This window comes from Pogoniulus pusillus, chromosome 5, assembly GCF_015220805.1.
Source record: "Pogoniulus pusillus isolate bPogPus1 chromosome 5, bPogPus1.pri, whole genome shotgun sequence".
In the NCBI taxonomy this organism is placed as follows: Eukaryota; Metazoa; Chordata; class Aves; order Piciformes; family Lybiidae; genus Pogoniulus; species Pogoniulus pusillus.
Window position 1 is genome coordinate 34,142,715 of NC_087268.1, and position 21,302 is coordinate 34,164,016.

A 21,302-nucleotide genomic window follows, 5' to 3' on the forward strand; every position below is an offset into this window, starting at 1 on the left:
GTTGTATATTAGGAATCACACTTTTTAAAATAAACCAATTATTTAAAAAGTAAACACATGGACAAAAAACCCAAAAGCACATATGGAATCCTGTAGGAATTCAAATGCATTCAAATTTCATCTCCCTGTGATTTTATGATTCCTTTTGAAATGGGCTGCTTTAATTACTTAACATCTGTTACCCAATAACTAAAAGCATTATGATTCCCTCTTTCATAACAAAAAGAGCCCTTGTGTTGTTATACTCAGCACAGAGGGAGCTAAACAAGGTAAGCAACTCAGAGGGCTGAAAGCTCGCTCTGGTTTGAAATGTGTTTCTACCTTCTGGGCCTTTGAAACAGCTTCTTCATCGATTGGTGGATTGAGATGGTTGATTGATTCCTCATTTGTTTATATATTGAGGTGACTGAATCACTAGCAGCACATCTGACAGACAGCTATGCTAGTATCTTCCAACATTACAGGCATGAGTTCCCAACACAATGCATGTATTTGTCTGTCTTGCAGATGTAGTCATTTACTGTACACATTTTTCTTTCTTTCCAAGAACCCCAACTGGGCAAAATGTTGTGTACTTCATTAATTTCATATGCTTTGAATAGTCTCTTGACTTCACTATTCAGTGTCTAGTGTTCATGTCTCTTATGGATAGGACAATAAATATTAGATTGTATAAATTAGCATACATACACATTGTGATTCTTTCTACAATAGTTCCTAGGAAATCAGCTTTTAGATTATCATCTACTGCACATCATCTGCTGTACAGAGTTCTCCTCTGAATCAGAAGAAACTAACTGTAAAACCCAAAATAACTCTGCATAGGCAAACCTCTACGTTACTGCAGATAGAGTGACTCCATATGCGTCTAGATGAAGTTTAGAGTAACTAGCAAGCTAAAATTAAAATACATTAACTACCACTAGCACAATCTTGGAACAAAGAACTAGAAAATCTGAGACATCTACTTGTATTTTGAAATTTGAAAAGGACTGAGCATGTCAAGATAAGGAAATAAAAGAGTATATAGTCCTTCAAATGCATATTAACTGTCCTGTAGTTCTCTTTTGAATCTTCATGACTATATTGTGGCTGTAATTCCACAAGATAACATTAGACTGAATTAATTTTTTTTGTCCCTCTTCATGGTACCACTATGCAGCAAAATACTGATTGGTGTAATTGAACTCATTTCCTGTTAATAAAGATTTTGACTCAAGACTTCAAGTTTATATTTGTTTGTTTGTTTGGGTTGTGTCATGGTTTTTAAAGATAAATGACAAAAATTCAACTCTCAAATTAAATTGGAGAAAACATACAGAATTATATTTGGAGAGAGATACAGAGAAAGATACTGTAAAGCGATTACCACATTCCTGGAAAACCCCCCCTGAATTTTTCCCCAACCCAAAAAACTAAATCTACACTCCCCAGTGCTCCAATCCTCACCCCCACCACCCCTCCACCCCCCCAAATGCCTCTGCCATCCAAGAAGCCTAAACAAGCCTCTGGAGGCCCCAAAACAGACCTACTGCTTACATCTTCACCCCAATAAAGCAGCTCCCACCAGACACAGGGCAGGAGGAGGAGGAGGAGAGGAGAACAAGCTGACCTTGTTGTGAGTTTATAAAGAGACAGCAGAATTATGAGATTGAATAACAGTCTTCTAGTCCCCAGAAGATTTTTTAACCCTGTAATTCCCAACCTGGAACAGGTTGTTTGGGTTTTGTTTTGTTTGGGGTTTTTTTGTCATAAAGTTTTAAATATGCTTACTCAACACACAACTGTTTTACAGTTTGCTTATGACTTATATTAAGTTTTCTTCTGACTTATTTGTGGAGCAAAGGGTTAGTGGATAGTTAACAACTGAGATTCAGGTGACTCTGAGAGCATACTCTTCTGTGGCAGGGATGTAGCAAATACTCAGGATGTCACCTTTCACAGCCTTCTCTTTTTAACTTTTTTCTGGCAAAAAGTGACCAAGACACAAACATTGCTCTGAGGGGAAAAGCAGTAAAATAACCCAAGTGGCAAGAAGAAAATGAGACATCACACAATACATCAAAATGTTGGATGTTAGGAGGAAGTTCTTCCCAGAAAGAGTGATTTGCCATCGGAATGGGCTGGCCAGGGAGGTTGCCATTCCTGGAGGTGTTTGGGAAAAGCCTGGATGAGGCACTTAGTGCCATGGTCTAGTTGATTGGCTAGGGCTGGGTGCTAGGTTGGACTGGATGATCTTGGAGGTCTCTTCCAACCTGTTTGATTCCATGATTCTATAATGTTTTATTACTTCTTTTCCCCAAAAAAATCTGTTCTATTACTGCAATTGTCTGCCTTTAATAAACTTATTCTTTTACATTTCAGTTTTGCCTATCCGGAAAGATGCCTCTGAATTACTGGCACACACAAAAAAAAAAAAACAAAATTCACCCAAGGCTTTGCTGAATTTTAAAAACAAGGCTTTGCCTTGCTCAAAACCTCGCTTTCTAACCACTCATCCCAGCTCATGCCACAGGTAAAATTAGAAAAGCTACCTGCAATCAGCTGGAGAAGAACAAGTGTCAAGGAACGTCTGGAAAAGTAGGTTGGAAGTCAAAATCCCAAGGTTAGACAAAGTAAGTGAGTATGTTCTTACTCTTTTCAACTATCAATGATGAATAGTCTACACCATACACTCGCTGGTCTTCATTCTTTAGTCTCTTTCTCCAGTTTTCTGCTACCTATCACCAGGCTTTGCCTAATTCAGTCTTACATTCATGAACCTGTCAATCCTGCCTGTATCCTGGCTCTTCAGCATTTAAAAAGACTGCTAGCAGCTCTTAAACCCTGATGTCTCACAGTCTCAAGTTGTGCCAGGGTAGGTATAGGCTGGATATTAGGAAGAAGTTCTTCACAGAGAGAGTGATTTGCCATTGGAATGGGCTGCCCAGGGAGGTGGTGGAGGCACCGTCCCTGGGGGTCTTCAAGAAAAGACTGGATGAGGCACTTAGTGCCATGGTCTAGTTGACTGGTTAGGTCTGGGTGATAGGTTGGACTGGATGATCTTGGAGGTCTCTTCCAACCTGGTTGATTCTATGATTCTATGTGTCCTGATATGTTTGCCTTAATACGTTTGCCAGACACAGGCCACACAACCCTTGCCTTTTAGAACAACTTGTCTGTAACCATCCAAGCTGTTTGCAACTGAAAACAAGATAAAGCAGTAAAGCATAAGCAAGCCTCTGATAAGATGTAAAAATAACAACAAAAAAAAATCAGTTGGTAGATATGGAAATAAGGTAAGAATCAATTTTTTAAAAAGTGACTTCATCTCAGTTTGATCTTCAATTTTCTATTTCAAATTAATTTCATATTTTTTCTCTGAATAGGAATGGTCATTACAGCATCTCTGATGCATTCTCCTAACTACTGAAAAATAATGATCAGCTCATCTGTCACCTCAAATTAAAGACACAATTCTTCTTTTGAACAGATTTGACTTTCTCTTCCCCTGGGCCCCTTTTATAACCCAAAGTTGTTAGGATGCAAATTGCATTCCATTATCAGCCCCACCTGTACCCCCTTCATGCTTCCTTAGCCCCTTCATGCTTCCTTAGACACCCTTTTAATGTATGTAACTGAAATTCATCATCATATTGTACAGTACACAGTGATCAAGAAAAATAACTTATAATACTAAAACATTCCACCATATTGATTTTTCCAAGCCTCTCAAATATCATGATACTACCAAATCTCACAATAGTATTAAATCTTCCAAACAGTTAGAGATCCTGTCATCAAGGATGGCAAATGAGATCAGATCAGTTTTTTCCTTGCACTGAGCAACAACTATGACCCAGATCTGCTAGACCTACAATTCAGTCCTGGGAGGCCTCCTCTAGCATCAGATACTACAGCAAAAATAGGTTATTGATATCTTCTGCCTTTTAAGCCACCTTATCCAGGAATCTCTTGATGAAAGAAGCAAGAGTAAGGCTGTCCCAAGCCACCAAATCCTACTGCTAAATGCAAAGGGCCAAGCCACCAGCTCTGCCAGGTTGGGAAGAAGCTCAGGTAGAGTTGAGGGGGGCTAAGTAAAACAGTCAGGCTCAACTTCCAAGGAAAAGACCAAGAATCATTATTACAGATGCAGGTAGTGCATCCACTGACTCTGGAATTACAGCTATTCAGAATCACAATGTTGCCACGAATCAGCAAAACTGCCCATCAAAAAGATGACATGAGCTTTAATTAGATTTAGGGAATCTGCATTTCCCTTTTGAAATGCTGATTTTCACCTCTTTTGTCTCAAGAGGGAATTGCTGGCTTTCTGGACTTCATACCCTGACATTCCACACCCTGCCAGCACATCAGACCTTATGTCATACACCATGACTGCCTTACAACTTAAGAGATTTAATAACAAAAGACACTACATATACAGAGTTTCTGACAGTCCTATAGTTTGAGTAATGTCACAGGATGCCTGAAAAGGTGCATTACAGGATATAGCAAAAGATGACTGAAATTAAGGCTAGTGCTTCAGTGTGTCCTCTCAGATTTTGGGTACAGGACTGCCACACTCTTAGCTATTATTTTAATAACAGTGAGTTTATCTGTCAGTTCATGTCCAAAAAATCACCTCTTTCAAAGCAGCCACTGTCTCTCCTTGTTGTCAGTGGCAATAATTTATCATTGCTTCAGGAAGGATCTACATCCCCTATTCTCAAGAGGCCAAAATACCAAGATCCATTCAGCATGATTCAAAGCAGAAACTTGAGCTGAGATAGAGATTGCTTGGTTCATTTTCTAACTACTTATACATGAGTCTAAGCTGATGTGCAGGTTCAGTGCATAAAGGAATATGTGTACCAGAGAAAAAAATCTGAGCCTACACTAATGCTAGAAGTGTAGGTGCAACTAAGTCTGTTCCACAGTGGGAAAATTACATGACTGATGTCAGCAGAACAAATGCCCTACTGTCCACTCTTAACGGGGATTTACTGTCTCACAGAACAAAGCTATGTAGGCTTTAAAGGCAAAGGAACTAGAGGTGTTCCCTTGCCAGCAGTAGAGATAGATAAAATCAGTGTCAGAAAACCACAGTACACTTTCTTATTCATCAGCTTCTGCTTCTATACGTGTCATCACTGAGAATGATAGTTGCAGATCCTCTCAAACTGCTTAGTTATGCATGTGGGCAAATGTGGCCCACCAGCAGCACAGAAAATCATATTGCTTAAAAAAATAAAAGGAAGCTGCAAGTTGAAAGAGAAGGAGGACTTCCCTTCAACCTCTTTGGGTCAGATAAAAGACAAAATAACAGCGAACACTGTTTTTAAGTCTTGCCTTCAAACAGAACAAAGATACAAGATTTTGCTAATTTCTAACTTTGTGTGAAATATAGTGAGCATATATTTGGTTTCCAAACTTCAGACAAAGCAAGTCACTGGTAAAAATGTCTAAAAGCCCATTCTAAAATAAATTGTAATGCAAACCAATGAGCACATTTATTACCATACAATATCAGAGGTGCATTTTGTGCAGCTGCTGTAGTAGTTTTGCAGAAGATATATTGGATTCTTCCTGAATAACAAAGACCAGGAATTCATAAGAGTGAAATTTCCATCAGAGTCAGGTGTGAAATGTCTCTACGTTAGCCACATTATAAATTCATCTTTATATATATTCATGCTATCTAATTTATCTCATCTACCAAACCAGACTACTTCTCATCATTTCACAATGTGCAGTCCAGTCTATACAGTTTACCACACTGCATAAGAAACGAGGCCCCAGACTTCAATTGGGAGGCTACTTCTAGCCTATTCTACTGTTATGCCCTCTTTCCATTTTTGTTTGATATAGTAATATTAAATGCAGTGATTTTATAGAGTTGTGTGACTGTGGTGCAGCTATTGTCCAGCCATGGACAGGAGAGAGTTCAGTAAGTGCCGAGTTAAAGTGAAAGGTTGGAATGACCTTAGAGAATGGTGTAACAAATGTAAACAAGTGTAAGCCTGGAGTCTGTGGTTTTCACCTATCTGCTGACACAATATACGTGTTGTTGAGAGAGTGTGAAGAACGTCTATGCCACTTAGTGTGTAATCCTGACGTAGTCCTAACACAGGCATAACGTAGCCAATCAGAGTTTAACACAGAATCATAGAATCAACCAGGTTGGAAGAGACCTCCAAGATCATCCAGTCCAACCTAGCACCCAGCCCTAGCCAGTCAACTAGACCATGGCACTAAGTTGCTGTTTCTATGCACACAGAAACACTGTGAACACCACAAACTGCCAGTTCAACAGTTAATGCAGGATACAAAGGAGGAACTAACAGAAACAGAGCAGCTGAGTAAAGATGACCACAACCTGAAAAGGCTGCTCAGGGAAGCAGACTATCACATGTGAAAAGTAAGAACAGCAGGTTAGCCAATTTGCCAGACTTCCATTCCATTAATCTTTTTGCCCCATTTTGTTAGGTTCACTATACCAGTTTTAGCAGTGAACTGATGAGGTCTTTTCTACTGCCACTTCTTTGCAGAGACTCAATTATTTTAGCACCTCAGCACCTGTCTTCACACCAGCAATCCATCAGCTGTGAGATTTCACCCTCTAACACAAGATTTGTAACCTTCTTATGTAGCCTTCTGATTAAAAGTATATAAGCCCATGCTTGGGGTGCAATAAACAGATTTGGAACTTGCTTATGTTAAGCTTTCTCCCCATCTCTTATTACCCCTGATACTATGGTATATCAGTCTATGACACATTTTCTACACTACACCTTTTGCATTGTCTGTCATTGTCACAGGTCTTCCTTTTTAGTCATTCTCTACAATTCCTCCTGATTCTTTTTTTTTTTGGGGGGGGTGGGTTGTTTGTTTGTTGGTTTGCAGGTTTTTTCTTTCTTTGGGTTGTTTTGGGTTTTTTTGTTTGTATGATTGGATTTTGTTGTTTGGGTTTTTTTGGGGGGGAGGGGTTCTCTTTCATGAGCTCTGTGCCACGTATCCACATTTTATGCTTCATCAAATGTGTGATTATTATTACTATGTTTTAATATAAGCAGACCTCAAACCAAGTAAAACTGTTCCAGGATTCTGTTTATCTCAGAGGAGCACAAGACAGTCAAGCAGGCTTTGTAAGTGCTTCAATGTTGAGAACAGAGGAAACACATAGTTGTTGATAAAGCATTTATGAACCCAATATTTGCAAACAATTCCTAAACACGCCTAAAAATTGAAGAAAGTAGGCTCATCCACAATTCTCTGTGGATGACTCTACTCTTTGGTAATTCTGTTTTTATATACCCTCTTCCAAGGGTAAAATTGGAAAAAAAACCTATGAATCCTAGAATTCTATCTCTGAGATTTTTAGTTTCATTCTAAAAAAGCCACATACTCTGAAAGCTGTGATGCTTGAGGACTTTTAACCACTTTGAGCCTAGGATCACAAAAACAGTACAAAAATTTCTCCAGTCTCATCACAAAATTCACTCTATGTGTACACAGTTATTTGAAGCATTCAGGTTGCAGAGTCCTCTCCTTGGACTCCACAGTCTGCCCATACATCCTGAATGGCAGGATCAGGCTTATCCACACCCAAATGAGTTACATTATACCTCGAGTGGAATTCACTTCAAGCTCACAAAGTTAATTACCCACAAAGCAAGCTGGCACCTGATAGAATTTAGTCAACTAAAGCAAAGTGCTGAGTATGTTGTATCACTCTTTTACACTCATTAAATATCTCATTATGAACAATATATCTACTGGGAAAATTAAATTATCTCTAAAAAAGTAAAGACATTCAAACTGCATCGATGTACCCTACAGATGATTATTAATGTTGAGTATAAAAAAACTGAATTTTTGAAGATTTGTTGAGTTCTCATTTTGATTTCTTTTAGTATTTATTCCAAAATCTACAGTATGCTGATCAGTCTGAATCTCTTCATTTTTTTTCCCCACAGGATAACAACTAATCTTCTTGCAACAGAAGGGAATTTATTCCATATCATTAAATTATTACTATTTTTTGTTAAGGTACTTCTCTGCTACTTTATAAAAATTCTTGTTCAATACCCTGCTTTACCAAAGAGATGCTTTCTTAAAATATGTATTAGTGAATTTGCCTCCCTGTATTCAAACTCTGAATATTTTGGAATGCTGTTGATTACTGAACACACTGTGCTGTAAAAGCTACATCCTGAAGATCAGACATGGATTTATGAGAAGGCAGAATGAAGGAAAGAAGGAAGGAAAGGAAGGAAGGGAAGGAAGGAAGGGAAGAAGGAAGGTGTGATGGTTTGGGTGTTCCCCACCCCCCACACACACTTTAGAAATCACCCAGACTAGACTCAGCAGGCTCTGGAAATTGAATGAAGCTTGTATTTACAGCTAGCACAATACAAGCAGATATTTACAGTATATACAGAAATATACAAGGTAAAAGGTAATACAGAAGCACAACTCCCCTCCCAGAAACCTGAGTCCCCAGGAGGGGCTCTCAACTTCACCTTTCCCCTACCCCTCTCAACCTAACCCCAGTCCCAAAGGAAGAATAGAGGTTCAGCCAGAGGGTTAGGAAGCAAAGTGGGTTAGTCCAAAATGGAGGGTGAGGTTAGAGAGATGCAACTAGGAAGGAAGGAAGGAAGGAAGGAAAGGAGGGAGGGAAGAATGGAAGGCAGGCAGGCTGACAATCTGTTAAAGCCCATCTTCCATGTTTGTTTGCTTAACACGGTATTACAGCCTCTTTGTCAGTCCAACAGGCTGTTTCACCAAAAGCAAAGATCTGAAGAGATAATGTGAGATTTGAAGAGCCAAGGAGTGTGTGTTCATTCCCATCTGCAGTCTTAAACTGCAGTCATTTCTGTCTTAGGGAGGGTTCAAATAGTTTTCACTCTGGAGCTGTACTTACTTCAGCTGCACAGATAAAGTTGATATGAAACTGTAGCGAGGTGAAGGATACTCCATGCATTTCTTAGAATCAAAGAATCACAGAACTTTAGAAGGGACCTCCAGAGATCAAGTCCAACCCCCCTGCCAAGGCAGGATCACCTACAGTAGCGGGCACAGGAACACATCCAGGCAGGTTTTGAAAGTCTCCAGAGAAGGAGACTCCACAACCTCTCTGGGCAGCCTGTTCCAGTGCTCCATCACCCTAACTCTAAAGAAGTTTTTCCTTATGTTGAGGTGAAATCTTCTGTGTTTCAGTTTGAAGCCATTGCTCCAAGTCTTAATGCTGCTGACCGACAAATAGATTTATCCTTTATCTTTTATGGGAATCTATCACAATTAGCCAATTGGATCATTAAGAAATAGTGATGTGTGACACAAATGATTCATGTTGAATGAATGACTGCTATATGAATAAACAGACAAGAGAAAGAAGTAGTGCCAAAAGCCCAACTTCCCCAGCTATACCTGTTTCAGTAGAATTACTTCAGTCTGTGTCTAGTCAGGCCTTACAGATTGAAAACTCACTAGTGTTTGAAGGCACTAGATATGCTTCCAAGGCACATCTTTCCATTCAGTTTTCCCTGAAAGGAAATCTAGTTTGCACACTCCACAGAACAAGACCAAACACAATAAATGGATATATTTGCTACAAAAGTAACTCAGATGCACACAAGTCTAGGGGCAGGATGGGTTATGACCAAAAGCACTAAAAGAGTTGGCAGGTGTGCTCACCAAGCCACTTCCCAGTATTTACCAGAAGTCCTGACTATCTGGAGAGGACCTAGTGGACTGGAAAGTAGCAAATGTGACACCCATCCACAAGAAAGGCCAAAAGGAAGATCTCACTGCCAGAGAAGGTCATGGAACATATCATGTTAAATGCCATTATGCACCAAACAAGGACAACCAAAGATCAGGCTGAGTCAGCAAGGGTTTACAAAAGGCAAACCCTGTTTGATGTATCTGATCTCCTTCTATGACAAGATGGATGAGGGAAAGGCTGTGGATATTATCTATGTAGACATCTGTAAAGCCTTTGACACTGTTTCCATGGAATTCTCATTAAAAGAAAAGGCTGCTGATGGCTTGGATGAGCCCATTATCTGTTGGATAAAACACTGGCTGGACAGCTGGGTCCAAAGTGTGACAGTCAGTGGAGTTGAATCCAGTCACAAGTGGTGTTCCTTAGGGCTTATTATTAAGACCACTTCTGTTTAACATCTTTTCCAGTGATCTTGCTTGATGACCATTTAGAGTGTATCATTTGTAGATGTGGGAGTGTTGATCTGCTTTATTGCATGAATGAGCTGGGGTCAACGGTATGTGCTTCAACAAGGCCAAGTGCTAGGTCCTGCACTTGGGTCACAACAACCCTATGCAACACTTTAGGCGTGGGGAAGTATGGCTGGAAAGTTATCTGGCAGAAAGGGATCTAGGGGTTCTGATCAACAAGAGGATGAATAAGAATCAGCAGTGCGCCCAGGCAGCAGAGAAAGCCAATGGCATTCTGGCTTGTATCAGAAATACTGTGTCCAGTAGGAGCAGAGCAATGATTGTCCGATTGTCCCCTTGTATTCAACACTGGTGTAGCCACAACTCAAGTACTGTGTTCAGTTTGGGCATCTCAATATAAGAAAGACATTGAGAGACTGAAGAGGGTGCAAAGAGGAGCACATAAGCTGGTGAAGGGCCTAGAGAATAAGTCTTATGCAGAGGAACTGAGGGAACTGGAACTGTTTAGTTTGAGGAAGAATAGGCTGAGGAGAGACCCTTATCACCACCTATAACTACCCAAAAAGACAATATAGAGAGGCTGGCACTGGTCTCTTCTCACAGGTAATTAGCAACAGAACAAAGAGGGAACAGCCTCAAGAAGCACCAGGGGAAGTTTAGGCTAAGCATTATGAATTTTTTTTTCACTGAAAGAGTGGTCAAGCATTGGAACAGGCAGCCCAGAGAAGTGGCTGAGTCGTTATCCTTGCACATGCTTAAAGGTCATTCAGATGTGGTGCTTCGCAACATGGGTTAGCGGTGAACTTGGTCAATAGCAGGACCTGATGATATCAAGGGTCTTTTCTAATTTGAATGATGCTATGATTGAATGTTCCAGTCAGCCACAAGAGGAGAGCAGCTTTAATATCTAAATTTCAATTTTCTTTTCCAAATGTTGTTTTTATTGATTCTGGGAACCTTTGGCTATAATCACAACAGAAAGGTACCTGCAGGTCCTCAAGCTGCTTAAGACAACAATAACGCTTTTTTCATAGTCCTGGGAAAAGACCACAGGCAGCAAATTCCGGGTCATGTTGTTAGTCATACTGGGGTTATCTGTTGGCTCTTTGCCTCTAGTCACTTATTTTACCTATTTCAAGTGCAGGACACCATTCCTGTTTTGCCCCAACCTTACTTTCCTCTCTCTTTATGCTTGTACTGTGCAGTTTCAGTAGTTGATGAACTTTACATTCTGATTCAGGTGCGCTCACCTTGTTGCTCAAGCAAGGGCACCTCAGAAGACTTCTGATGCCTTATTACCACTCCAAGTCACATTTCTTCAGCAAAAAGTCAATAATAGCCTCAAGTATCTGACTTTTACAGAATGCTAAAGTCATATCTAGTATTCTGCTCGGTTTTCAGAGAAAGTTAGGAGTTACAGGAACATGAAGGAAGAACATTTTCATTTACAAACCCTGTACTTTTACACACTAGGAGGGTGGAATAAAAGGCACTGAATTGTATTTGTAACTTACTTATAAATTATGCCCTGGCCACTCACTTGAAGAGGAGAGCTCTTTGATTAACTTCCTGTATAGATCTAAATGTGTACAACTACTTCAGGGATAAGCAATGATAGAGCAAGCATTTATTAAACTGAAGGTTCAGGAGTGAGAAAAAACTCCACACCTAACCAAACTAGTAACAATTAGGAGAAACTTGACAATTTATATGATGTGACTATTTCAGCACCTCCCCCATTCAAGTACTTTTGTGCTAATGTGACTACAAAAGATGCCACAAAATCCACTTACAAAAGGGTTGCACAAGCATAGCATTGGTTCTTTTCTTACACTCCTCCCACACAGCAGTATGGGAATTCCTGGGGACTTGTAAAACTTCAGAGATCCTTACTGCAAGATTTGATGCCCTTTTGAAGAGCAAATTAAAAAATTCCTCAGATTATTTTTGGCCACATCAAACACCACCAGGAAACTAAAACTAGAACCTCTAAAGCGTGGTTACGTATTTCAAAAGGACATAAACATCATTTCAGAAACAGAAAAGTGACCCATTATCTGCTGTGACTATAGGCCGACACCATGTCATCAGTCTAGCCAGGTCATTGTCACTAATAGCCAAAATCTGAGCTAAGGAATGCTGCTAAATCTGAGAAACTACTTTTCAAGGTAAATTGTGTTAAATTCTATGGGTCATGTAGGTACGTAAGAGTCCACATCACAGTCCTCGTAGGTGTTTACATAACTTAGTTTAGACACATACTAACCTTGACCAAATTCGTTAGGTTTCTGAAGGTTTCTCTCCACACCTTATTCATTTCAGTAACAAGCTATAATACACTGTATGCAGTACATGGCTGCATATTCTGACAGTAACTTTACGATCACTATCAGGTAAAACTGTTATTTTTCCTAAAGATGGGTAACCAGAACAGGCAGGCTTTTTCAGTTAAGCTTTTAGCTATACAAAAACTAAAAAATAGTACTTCAACATGTCATGGAGGGCCCATACATTTTTACCTATCAAATGGACACAATGGACCTGGCACCATAAAGTCTGGTCTGCCCAGTGCCTAGGTTGTGTAATGTGGCTGTGAAAGCACAGGCGCCAAGCTTATGGCCTGCCTAGTGCAAGGGCTGTGCTCTTGCCATATTAGGGGGAGCCAGGCCTGTGGACCCTGCCTATTATGGTAAGGTTTGGCTAACTACCATCCTGATTGGCTATTCTGTGTCCAAGGGCAATTAATCTTGGCCCACATTGATAAAAGGAGATAGGCAGGTGAACAACTTGTTTTTGCTTCCCTGCTTTGCTTCCCTGCTCTCTCTGCTGTGCCCAGACCTGCTGCTCTTGCACACTGCCTTACTGCTTGCCTGCTAAACTCCACTGCCGCAAGTTACCAGGAGCAGACCCTGGATGTCTGCATGCGATCGGCCTGTGGGGGCAGTGTGACATCGTGCTGAGACTGCACCACATCTGCCTTCTGCACCTGAAGGTCCTGCCTAGAATTCCTGGGCATATACACAGACTGTCCAGAGGAAGCCAGGAGAACAAGGTCAGAGATTGTCCGCATCCTTTCCCAGAGGCTGGGAAGATTCAAGCCTCAACATCCAGCAAGACAGAGTCCCCTGAAAGCATTTGGGCACCGTCTGGACTGTGGCTAGCCCCTGAGAGGGTAATAATAATAATCTGCCAGTAAATGCTCAAATGCCTCTTTGTAATTCCCTTCTTCCATAGAGCAGAAAGAGCTCCTTGAGCCCATCTAGTGGACAAGCAGCATATTGACCCCAGGCAGCATACTGACCGCAGGGATTCTCTCTCTGTTTATTGTTTGAATGCTTGTTAGATAACAATATTTCTGTTTGATGTTATCCCTAGAATGTCTTCCATAACCGTGTTAACGAACAAACATTAATACTAAAATCCAGTGGCTGGGGGTGGCAAGAGATCAGAATATTAAAATTAATAAATTATATATTTTTATAAAATACCAACTGGCATAAATTCATTTCTCCTCCACAACACAACATTACTGAGTACCTTCTTTATCATCATGGCGTATGATTGCGTCCTGTATCATATCAGCAAGATTAAAACGAACTCGATGATTCTTCCCATGTTTCAGCTTTTTCACGTTGCCCTCCCGTTTCTGGAAAGCTTTTTCTCGTTCATAATATGCCTTTATTTGGTCACAGCGCATCCGCTTCACCAGCCGCTGCCGCTGGCCGAGAGGGAGGGACTCCAGCAAGCACTGCTCAATTTCCATCTCATGGGACCGAAAAACATTACATAGCTGGAAACAGCCTGTAAGAAATTGAAGAGAAACACGCTTAGATCATACAACTGCATGTTTTTAAACATGCCATGAAACCTCCACTGATTTTCTTGTTGTCCTTTCTAACTATGTGTAAGTCTATTATATGAGCTCCTCCTACTTGACCACCGCTGAGTATAGAAAGTATATAGCACTACTTTTTGGAAACAACTCATAACTAATTCCATTACATCACTGACACATTTTTTTCAAAGCTAATTCATTTAATTTAAACAAGTGTGAATAGAAAGAGGTCTGCCTAAGAGTTCAAATGCAAGACTGGCAAAATATCTAAATAATTCAATATAAATACAAGTGGGTCACATTTGCTTACAAACAAGACACTACTATGCAGAGAAATGATGGCCTGATGCCCATGATTCCTTTTAATTCATTTTCTTCTTCCTTTAGGTTAGCAAATTCCTGTTATTCAGTGAGAAGAAAAATCATAATATTATAATGAGTTCATTAGCATGTAGTGGGTATTGAGGCAACTCTCTACTTAAAACAACAAAGTTATGTAAGTTATTTCAGATTCCTAGGTGTAAGTGTATAAGAGTTTGGGGGGGTTATGTTTGGGTTTTTTGGCATTGTATTAAGCCATCCAAATGGAATCTTCTAATGAAACTGTCAGATACTAAAGTCTTCACATGGAAGCCAATCATAAATGTGAGTTTGATTTAGTTAATCGTGATAGTCACAGCATTACGGAATCAAAGAATCACAGAATTAATCAGATTGGAAAAGACCTTCAAGATCATCAAGTCCAACTTACTACCCACCACCATCTCATTGACTAAACCATGGCACCAAGTGCCTCATCCAGTCTTCTTTTAAACACCTCAAATGGTGACTCCACCACCTCCCTGGGCAGCCCATTCCAATGCCAATCACTCTTTTTGTGAAGAGCTTCTTCCTGACATCCAGCCTAAACCTGCCCTGGTGCAGTTTGAGAGTGTGTTCTCTCATTCTTGTCACTGGTTGCCTGGGAGAAGAGACCAACCCCCACCTGGCTACAACCTCCTTTCCAGTAGTTGTAGAGAGCGATAAGGTTACCTCTGAGCTTCCTCTTCTCCAGGCTAAATAACTCCAGCTCCCTCAGCCTCTCCTCATAGGGCTGTGCTCCAGCCCCCTCACCAGCCTTGGTGCCCTTCTCTGGACATGTTCAAGCACCTCAACATCCTTCTTAAATTGAGGGCAAAATTGGACACAGTACTCATGATGTGGCCTCACCAGTGCTGAGTACAGAAAAGGAATGACTTCCCTAGTCCTGCTGGCCACACTATTCCCGATACAGGCCAGGATGCCATTCACTCTCCTGGCTATCTGGGCACACTGCTGGCTCGTGTTCAGCCAGTTGTTGACCAGTAGCCCCAGGATGCTTTCTGCCTGGCCACCCTCTAGCCACTCTGTCTTTAAACTGCCTAGCTGGTTGTGGGACAGGAAGGCAAGTTCATTTATCACACTTCAAGATCAAGGTCATTTACAATGAGCAGACGTTTGTGTTAAATGAAGACCTGTGAAGCTGGCCTGCCAAAGAGCTGAAGGAAGGAGTCCTGTGAAGGTAATACAACCCGGTTTTGGCTAAAACTGATGAAGCAAGGCTCATATAACATAAACACCCAACTTCAAAGCAACTTTTGAGGGCAGGATGCCCAAAAGAAGACCTTTGCCTACTTAATGATAATTTTAATATTAAAGTTGACACTCCTGCTGCCTCTGCCATTGGGGAGCACACATGTCACTGACACCAGTGCCAGGGTTAGCAAGTGGGTGTGCAGCATGGGCCAGCACAAACATCACCGCTAGTTGCAGCAGCAGCTGAGACCAGAGGAGAAGACAGAGACAAGGACAGTCAGTGGGCTGTATTCCTTTACCTATGTCCAAGATAGGGACACCTTTCTTGGTGAGAACTTCAGTATAAAGCTGAATTTCTGCTGCATTACTGATAGAGATATTGTGAAAGTTTGCATCTCTGTGTTGGACGTTATGTAGGATTTATTAATCCCAAGACCATTTCTGTTAACATTTCGATTATATTAGAGTTATACCAAAGATGCAAATCTCTGTGTCAGATGCCATCCATGATCTGTTAGTCCTGAGATCATATTGCAGCCAGTGCATTTATCACTAGCAATTCCCAAATCTATTGTATCTGTCATTTTGAAGCACTTGATTGTTTAAGCTTTCTGAGATGTATCAGAGCAAGTCCTTATGGAGGCACCAAAAAGTGGAAGCAAAAGTTAATTTCAACAAATAGTTACTGCAAGAGTCCTGGGATCTGAGACAGGCAAACATTGAGATCTTTTTTCTTAACATGACAATTATCTTTACTCCAGATTCTTTTTTTCTTGTTATCATTAAATTCGTTATTTTTACTGACATTGCAATAACAGTGATATTCAGTTCTGGTATGTTCCCCTTTCCACTGAAGCAAAGGTTATAAGAGACTGCTTGCTTGCTAGTTGATTTTCAGGGGACAGTTCTATTACAAAAAGAGACCAGTGGATTTTCAGTTTGCTTAAGTCCTTGCATGCAAATCCACATCCATAAGATCCTTTGATTTGGTGGATGAAGATAACTCAGTGACTTTTGATTTTCATGTTCAACTTTACATATATTTTATTAATCTGGGAGCTAGATGCCTGAATTTCTGATTTCTAGCACTCTCAGCAGCCCAGACATGACAGGTTTTCTGTCCTCAGTTTGATGGAAAAGTTCTTGAAGGGAATGCAGATTTGTTGCCTTGGGTAGTTAAGAAATACCAAAGTTAAGCATTAATGTGCAACTTTAATTAGTCCTGCTTTCGTCTATCCATTTTGCTAAGCCTGTAATCACATCATTAAAGGACCCCCTACATCACGTAGGGTGCTAGCTGTGCAGTGCTGACTAAATAACCACTTTGTTTCCTCCTTGTTTCTTGACATATGTCTAATCTACTGGATACTCTGCACCAAAGGCATAATTAATAACTTTCTGACAGGCTTTTGTGAAGCTTACATCATCAAAGCACATAAATGCTTTGCAAATATTTATTTTTAATATTTTATGTATTAAAAAAGAAAAAAAAAAGATAAAGGGATATCTCCCTCTGCTGAAGAACTGACAGTTGTTTTCTTTTCAAATCACTAATTTTGTGTGTTTGATTCAAGAATTCTGTGTTCTTTTCTTAAAGGTTTTTGGTTTTCCCTAAAGGCACAGCATACCATAAACTATTATGTATCATAATACTGTAATAAAATACTATCCAAGTCATAGATCTGAATAACAACCACTCTATAAATCATACCTATAACATTATATAGTTATTTGTTATTTTATGATGTATTGTTTTAGATTATAAATCATTTATTGTATCCCATTATACATTCTATTATATGTGTACTTACTGTGAATTAGAACCCAAGGTCTCAAATCAGACTTCCCAGAGATGAGAAGCAAAAAGTGCCCAGAGTGTCTTGTTGAGAAACTCCACAACAGAAGTGGAACAGAGAATACAATTACACAGCTCATGTTCAGTCAGATTCTTTTAACATAAGACTACTCTTTCCCTCCCTGTAATTTCTGTTCCTTTCTTTGCATGCCCTTCTACTTGGAATAAAATGAGTTGTCAAACAACAAAATGGAAACAAGTATTGGTTTGCACTGAGTCAAAACACAAACCTTTCCTTTTTTCTTCATGTCAAAAGCCAACAACTCCTTCTCTATAGATAGAAATTTTCCATTTTGACCTTAAATGATATGTTTCATTTCTGAGCACTTCAGAAAAGACAAGGAAATTAAGGGGTAGATCCAAAAAGCTACAGAAAAAAATTTCCACTTCAGTCCCAGTGGCCAAAGTATTAAATCAAACAGAAGATCAGCACTCAGATCATCCTCAGTCCAAGGTAGCTTGCAATTGCATCTCCTTTCTGTCATGATAGGACTGAGAAATGAGCAAACTTGTCTATCAGAATTGTTCTGCTTTCTATGAATCACTTCAGTACCCATGCCTTAAGCCTGCAAACTATTTCTCACTTGTAAGACTCTTAAGCTTACACCCTATCACTTCTAAATCTGGATATAATGCCTGCCAGCCAGACAGCCTCAGAGGCAAAACTGTCTTGCTGTGCTGAACCATGTTTGACAATGCAGATCAGAGAGCATGCAGTGGGCAAGTGCTTTACAGACCTAGATATAGGTATGGGATAAATTAGTGCAGATTACAAAAGTTACTTTAATTTACACTCCGTATCTGGTAAGAAAAATTAGACCAGAAATTAGATCATGGACCCTTTCAAAATGCACTTTGCTGTTGCACATAATGACTTTACTACAAATGGTGATCATCTGCTACCAACAATGCTTATTATTTACATTTAAAATATTAAATTATACTACTATTTATGCTGTTGAATTGAATTCCATATGAAATCAGTGATACAGATACAATAGCCTGACTAAAGTTATGGTGTCTGTGGACCACAGATCATTGCATTTCTTTAGAGGTGTGCTCTTCAGAAATACACAAGTTACCACCTATTGTCTACTATCTCACAGTTTCAAAAATATGTATTTCTGACCCAAATATTTCTAATTTAAATCCATATTAAATTGCAGTATTGAAGTTAGCATCAAAATACTTGCATTTTAAAATCTTTTGTTCATAATAAGGAACATTACTTACCACTTGAATAGCCTCTCCATTATGTTTATTAACCTGTAACTAAAGCATGGGGCTCATAACCACTCAGCCTGATTTTAATGGCTGAAATGTTCTCATCAGGTCAGCAATACTCCACTCACAGTACTGAGGGGCTTACTCCTTTTTTTCTTGGTTCCCTCCCCACCTCACAAGAAGATAATCATGAGCGAGCAGTATAAATGTGAACTATTTACCTTGTCAACAATTCTTTACATGTGCTTCTCCGTTTCTTGGCTCCACAGAGCTTCTTTTGGATGTAATTACAAAGTTAGGAATCTCAAATAACACGACATACAAAGCTTCCTCGTTTTCTGCCTAACACCCAACTCTGTCCTTGCTGAAGAGCAATCCTGAGCACACTCAAGCAACCATCCTCTTATAAAACCCTACTCTTGTACACTGCTCTTCAAGAGCCTTTTGATGTGACTAGACTGGTAAGCAGGAACTGCAATCAATTTCCAGCTTGATACCAAGGAAAAGTTACTTACCAGGCACTATTAATCAACTCTGCAGGCTTTCTAATAGACTCTATTATCTATCAGCATTTCAGTGAAGTTAAAGCACCATTTTCTAAAAAAATATTATATTTAAATGAAAGGATTAACCAGTCCAGGATCCTGCCTTCATAGTGATAGAAGAGAGAATGAATAATAATGAATGAATACAACAGAAGGCTCTGCATTGTCATTTGTGATTTATGTCACATAGCCATCTGTAACATATGGATATTTTATGTGCTAGGTAAAAGTCATGAATTATTTGCCAGCCTATTCAATAAATGCAGCCAAACATGCATTGCCCATGCATTGACCTTCAGTGTAGTGAAACACAGGTTTCAAATACATACATACATAAGGTGTTCTTCTCATAAAAAAACAAAAACAACCAAAAAGTAAATTAAAACCCAATCATTTTCTTTTGCCTGTCTTCAAACACAGAAAACTCATAGGTCTGGATAGTCTGAGAGGAACTGAGCTGCTCTATGTATATGCCACAGTGGTAGTCCTCATCTGTGGATCACATCCAGAAACTACATGAATGCAAGCAAACACAGTCTGCTTAAACTCATACTGTTTCTTTTGGTAAAGCCTCTGCCTCTGCACCCTCTCTACTGCTGTCATACTTCGATTCTTCCTTGGAGGAAAAGACAAATTTGCAGCCTGGTTTCCCAGAAATCGGAGCACACCTCAAGTATCTTCTGAAAACATCAGAAAGTTCAACATCTTTATTGAGGATCTGGATGAGGGGATCGAGTCCAGCATCAGTAAGTTTCCAGATGACACCATGCTAGGAGCAGGTGTTGATCTGTTGAAAGGTAGGAGAGCCCTGCAGAGGGACCTGGACAGGCTGGATGAGTGGGCAGAGGCCAATGGGATGAGATTTAACAAGGCCAAGTGCAGGGTTCTGCACTTTAGCCACAACAACCCCAAGCAGCACTACAGCCTAGGGACTGAGTGGCTGGAGAGCAGCCAGGAGGAAAGGAACCTGGGGGTACTGGTAGATAGTAGACTGAAGATGAGCCAGCAGTGTGCCCAGGTGGCCAAGAGATCCAATGGCATCCTGGCCTGCATCAGGAACAGTGTGGCCAGTATGACAAGGGAGGTTATTCTTCCCCTGTACTCAGCACTGGTCAGGCTCTGTCCATTTCTGGGCCCCTCAATTTAAGAGAGATGTTGAGGTGCTGGAATGTGCCCAGAGAAGGGCAATGAGGCTGGTGAGAGGCCTGGAACACAAACCCTATGAGGAGAGGCTGAGGGAGCTGGGGTTGTTTAGCCTGGAGAAGAGAAGGCTCAGGGGGGACCTTATTGATGTCTACAACTACCTGAAGGGGCATTGTAGCCAGGTGGGGGTTGGTCTCTTCTCCCAGGCAGCCAGCAATAGAACAAGGGGACACAGTCTCAAGTTGTGCCAGGGTAGGTATAGGCTGGATATTAGGAAGAAGTTCTTCACAGAGAGAGTGATTTCCCATTGGAATGGGCTGCCCAGGGAGGTGGTGGGGGCACCGTCCCTGGGGGTCCTCAAGAAAAGCCTGGATGAGGCACTTAGTGCCATGGTCTAGTTGATTGGTTAGGGCTGGGTGATAGGTTGGACTGGATGATCTTAGAGGTCTCTTCCAACCTGGTTGATTCTATGATTCTATGATTCTATGATTCTGTGATGTTAGGAGGAAGTTGTTGGCAGAGAGAGTGATTGGCATTGGAATGGGCTGCCCAGGGAGGTGGTGGAGTCACCATCTCTGGAGGTGTTCAAGAAAAGCCTGGATGAGGCACTTAGTGCTATGGTCTAGTTGATTGGATAGGGCTGTTTGCTAGGTTGGACTGGATGATCTTGGAGGTCTCTTCCAACCTGGTTGATTCTGTGATTCTGTAATGTTCTGTAAAACAAACTAAACTGCCCTCGCCTGCTCTGGAGCACTGGAGTTTCCAACTGAAAAGGCTACATACTCCGAGATGAGCAAAACATATTCACACATTCAACTCTCATACAATATTCCAGCTAATTGAGCTTTTAGGAGAATAAAGCCTGTCTTCAAACTGGATTCATGTAGCATGTCCAATTAATGACTGTCCAGAGAAATCATTGAAACAATAGTAACAGTTCTGGACTTTAAGGAAGGCTTTTGAACAT

At 40.5% G+C, this 21,302-nt stretch overlaps 1 protein-coding gene across 4 annotated transcripts in view; it reads right to left on the reverse strand.

Annotated features, from left to right (window-relative positions):
* Positions 1-21,302, reverse strand: part of MYO16 (myosin XVI) — a 438,909-nt gene that overhangs the window by 298,070 nt on the left and 119,537 nt on the right. For all 4 annotated transcript variants that reach the window (XM_064143768.1, XM_064143767.1, XM_064143769.1 and 1 more), the window contains one exon: positions 13,717-13,980. In XM_064143768.1, coding sequence (XP_063999838.1) covers positions 13,717-13,942 — 226 coding nt within the window. In that variant the 5' untranslated portion in view covers positions 13,943-13,980. The remainder of the gene's footprint in view (positions 1-13,716; positions 13,981-21,302) is intronic.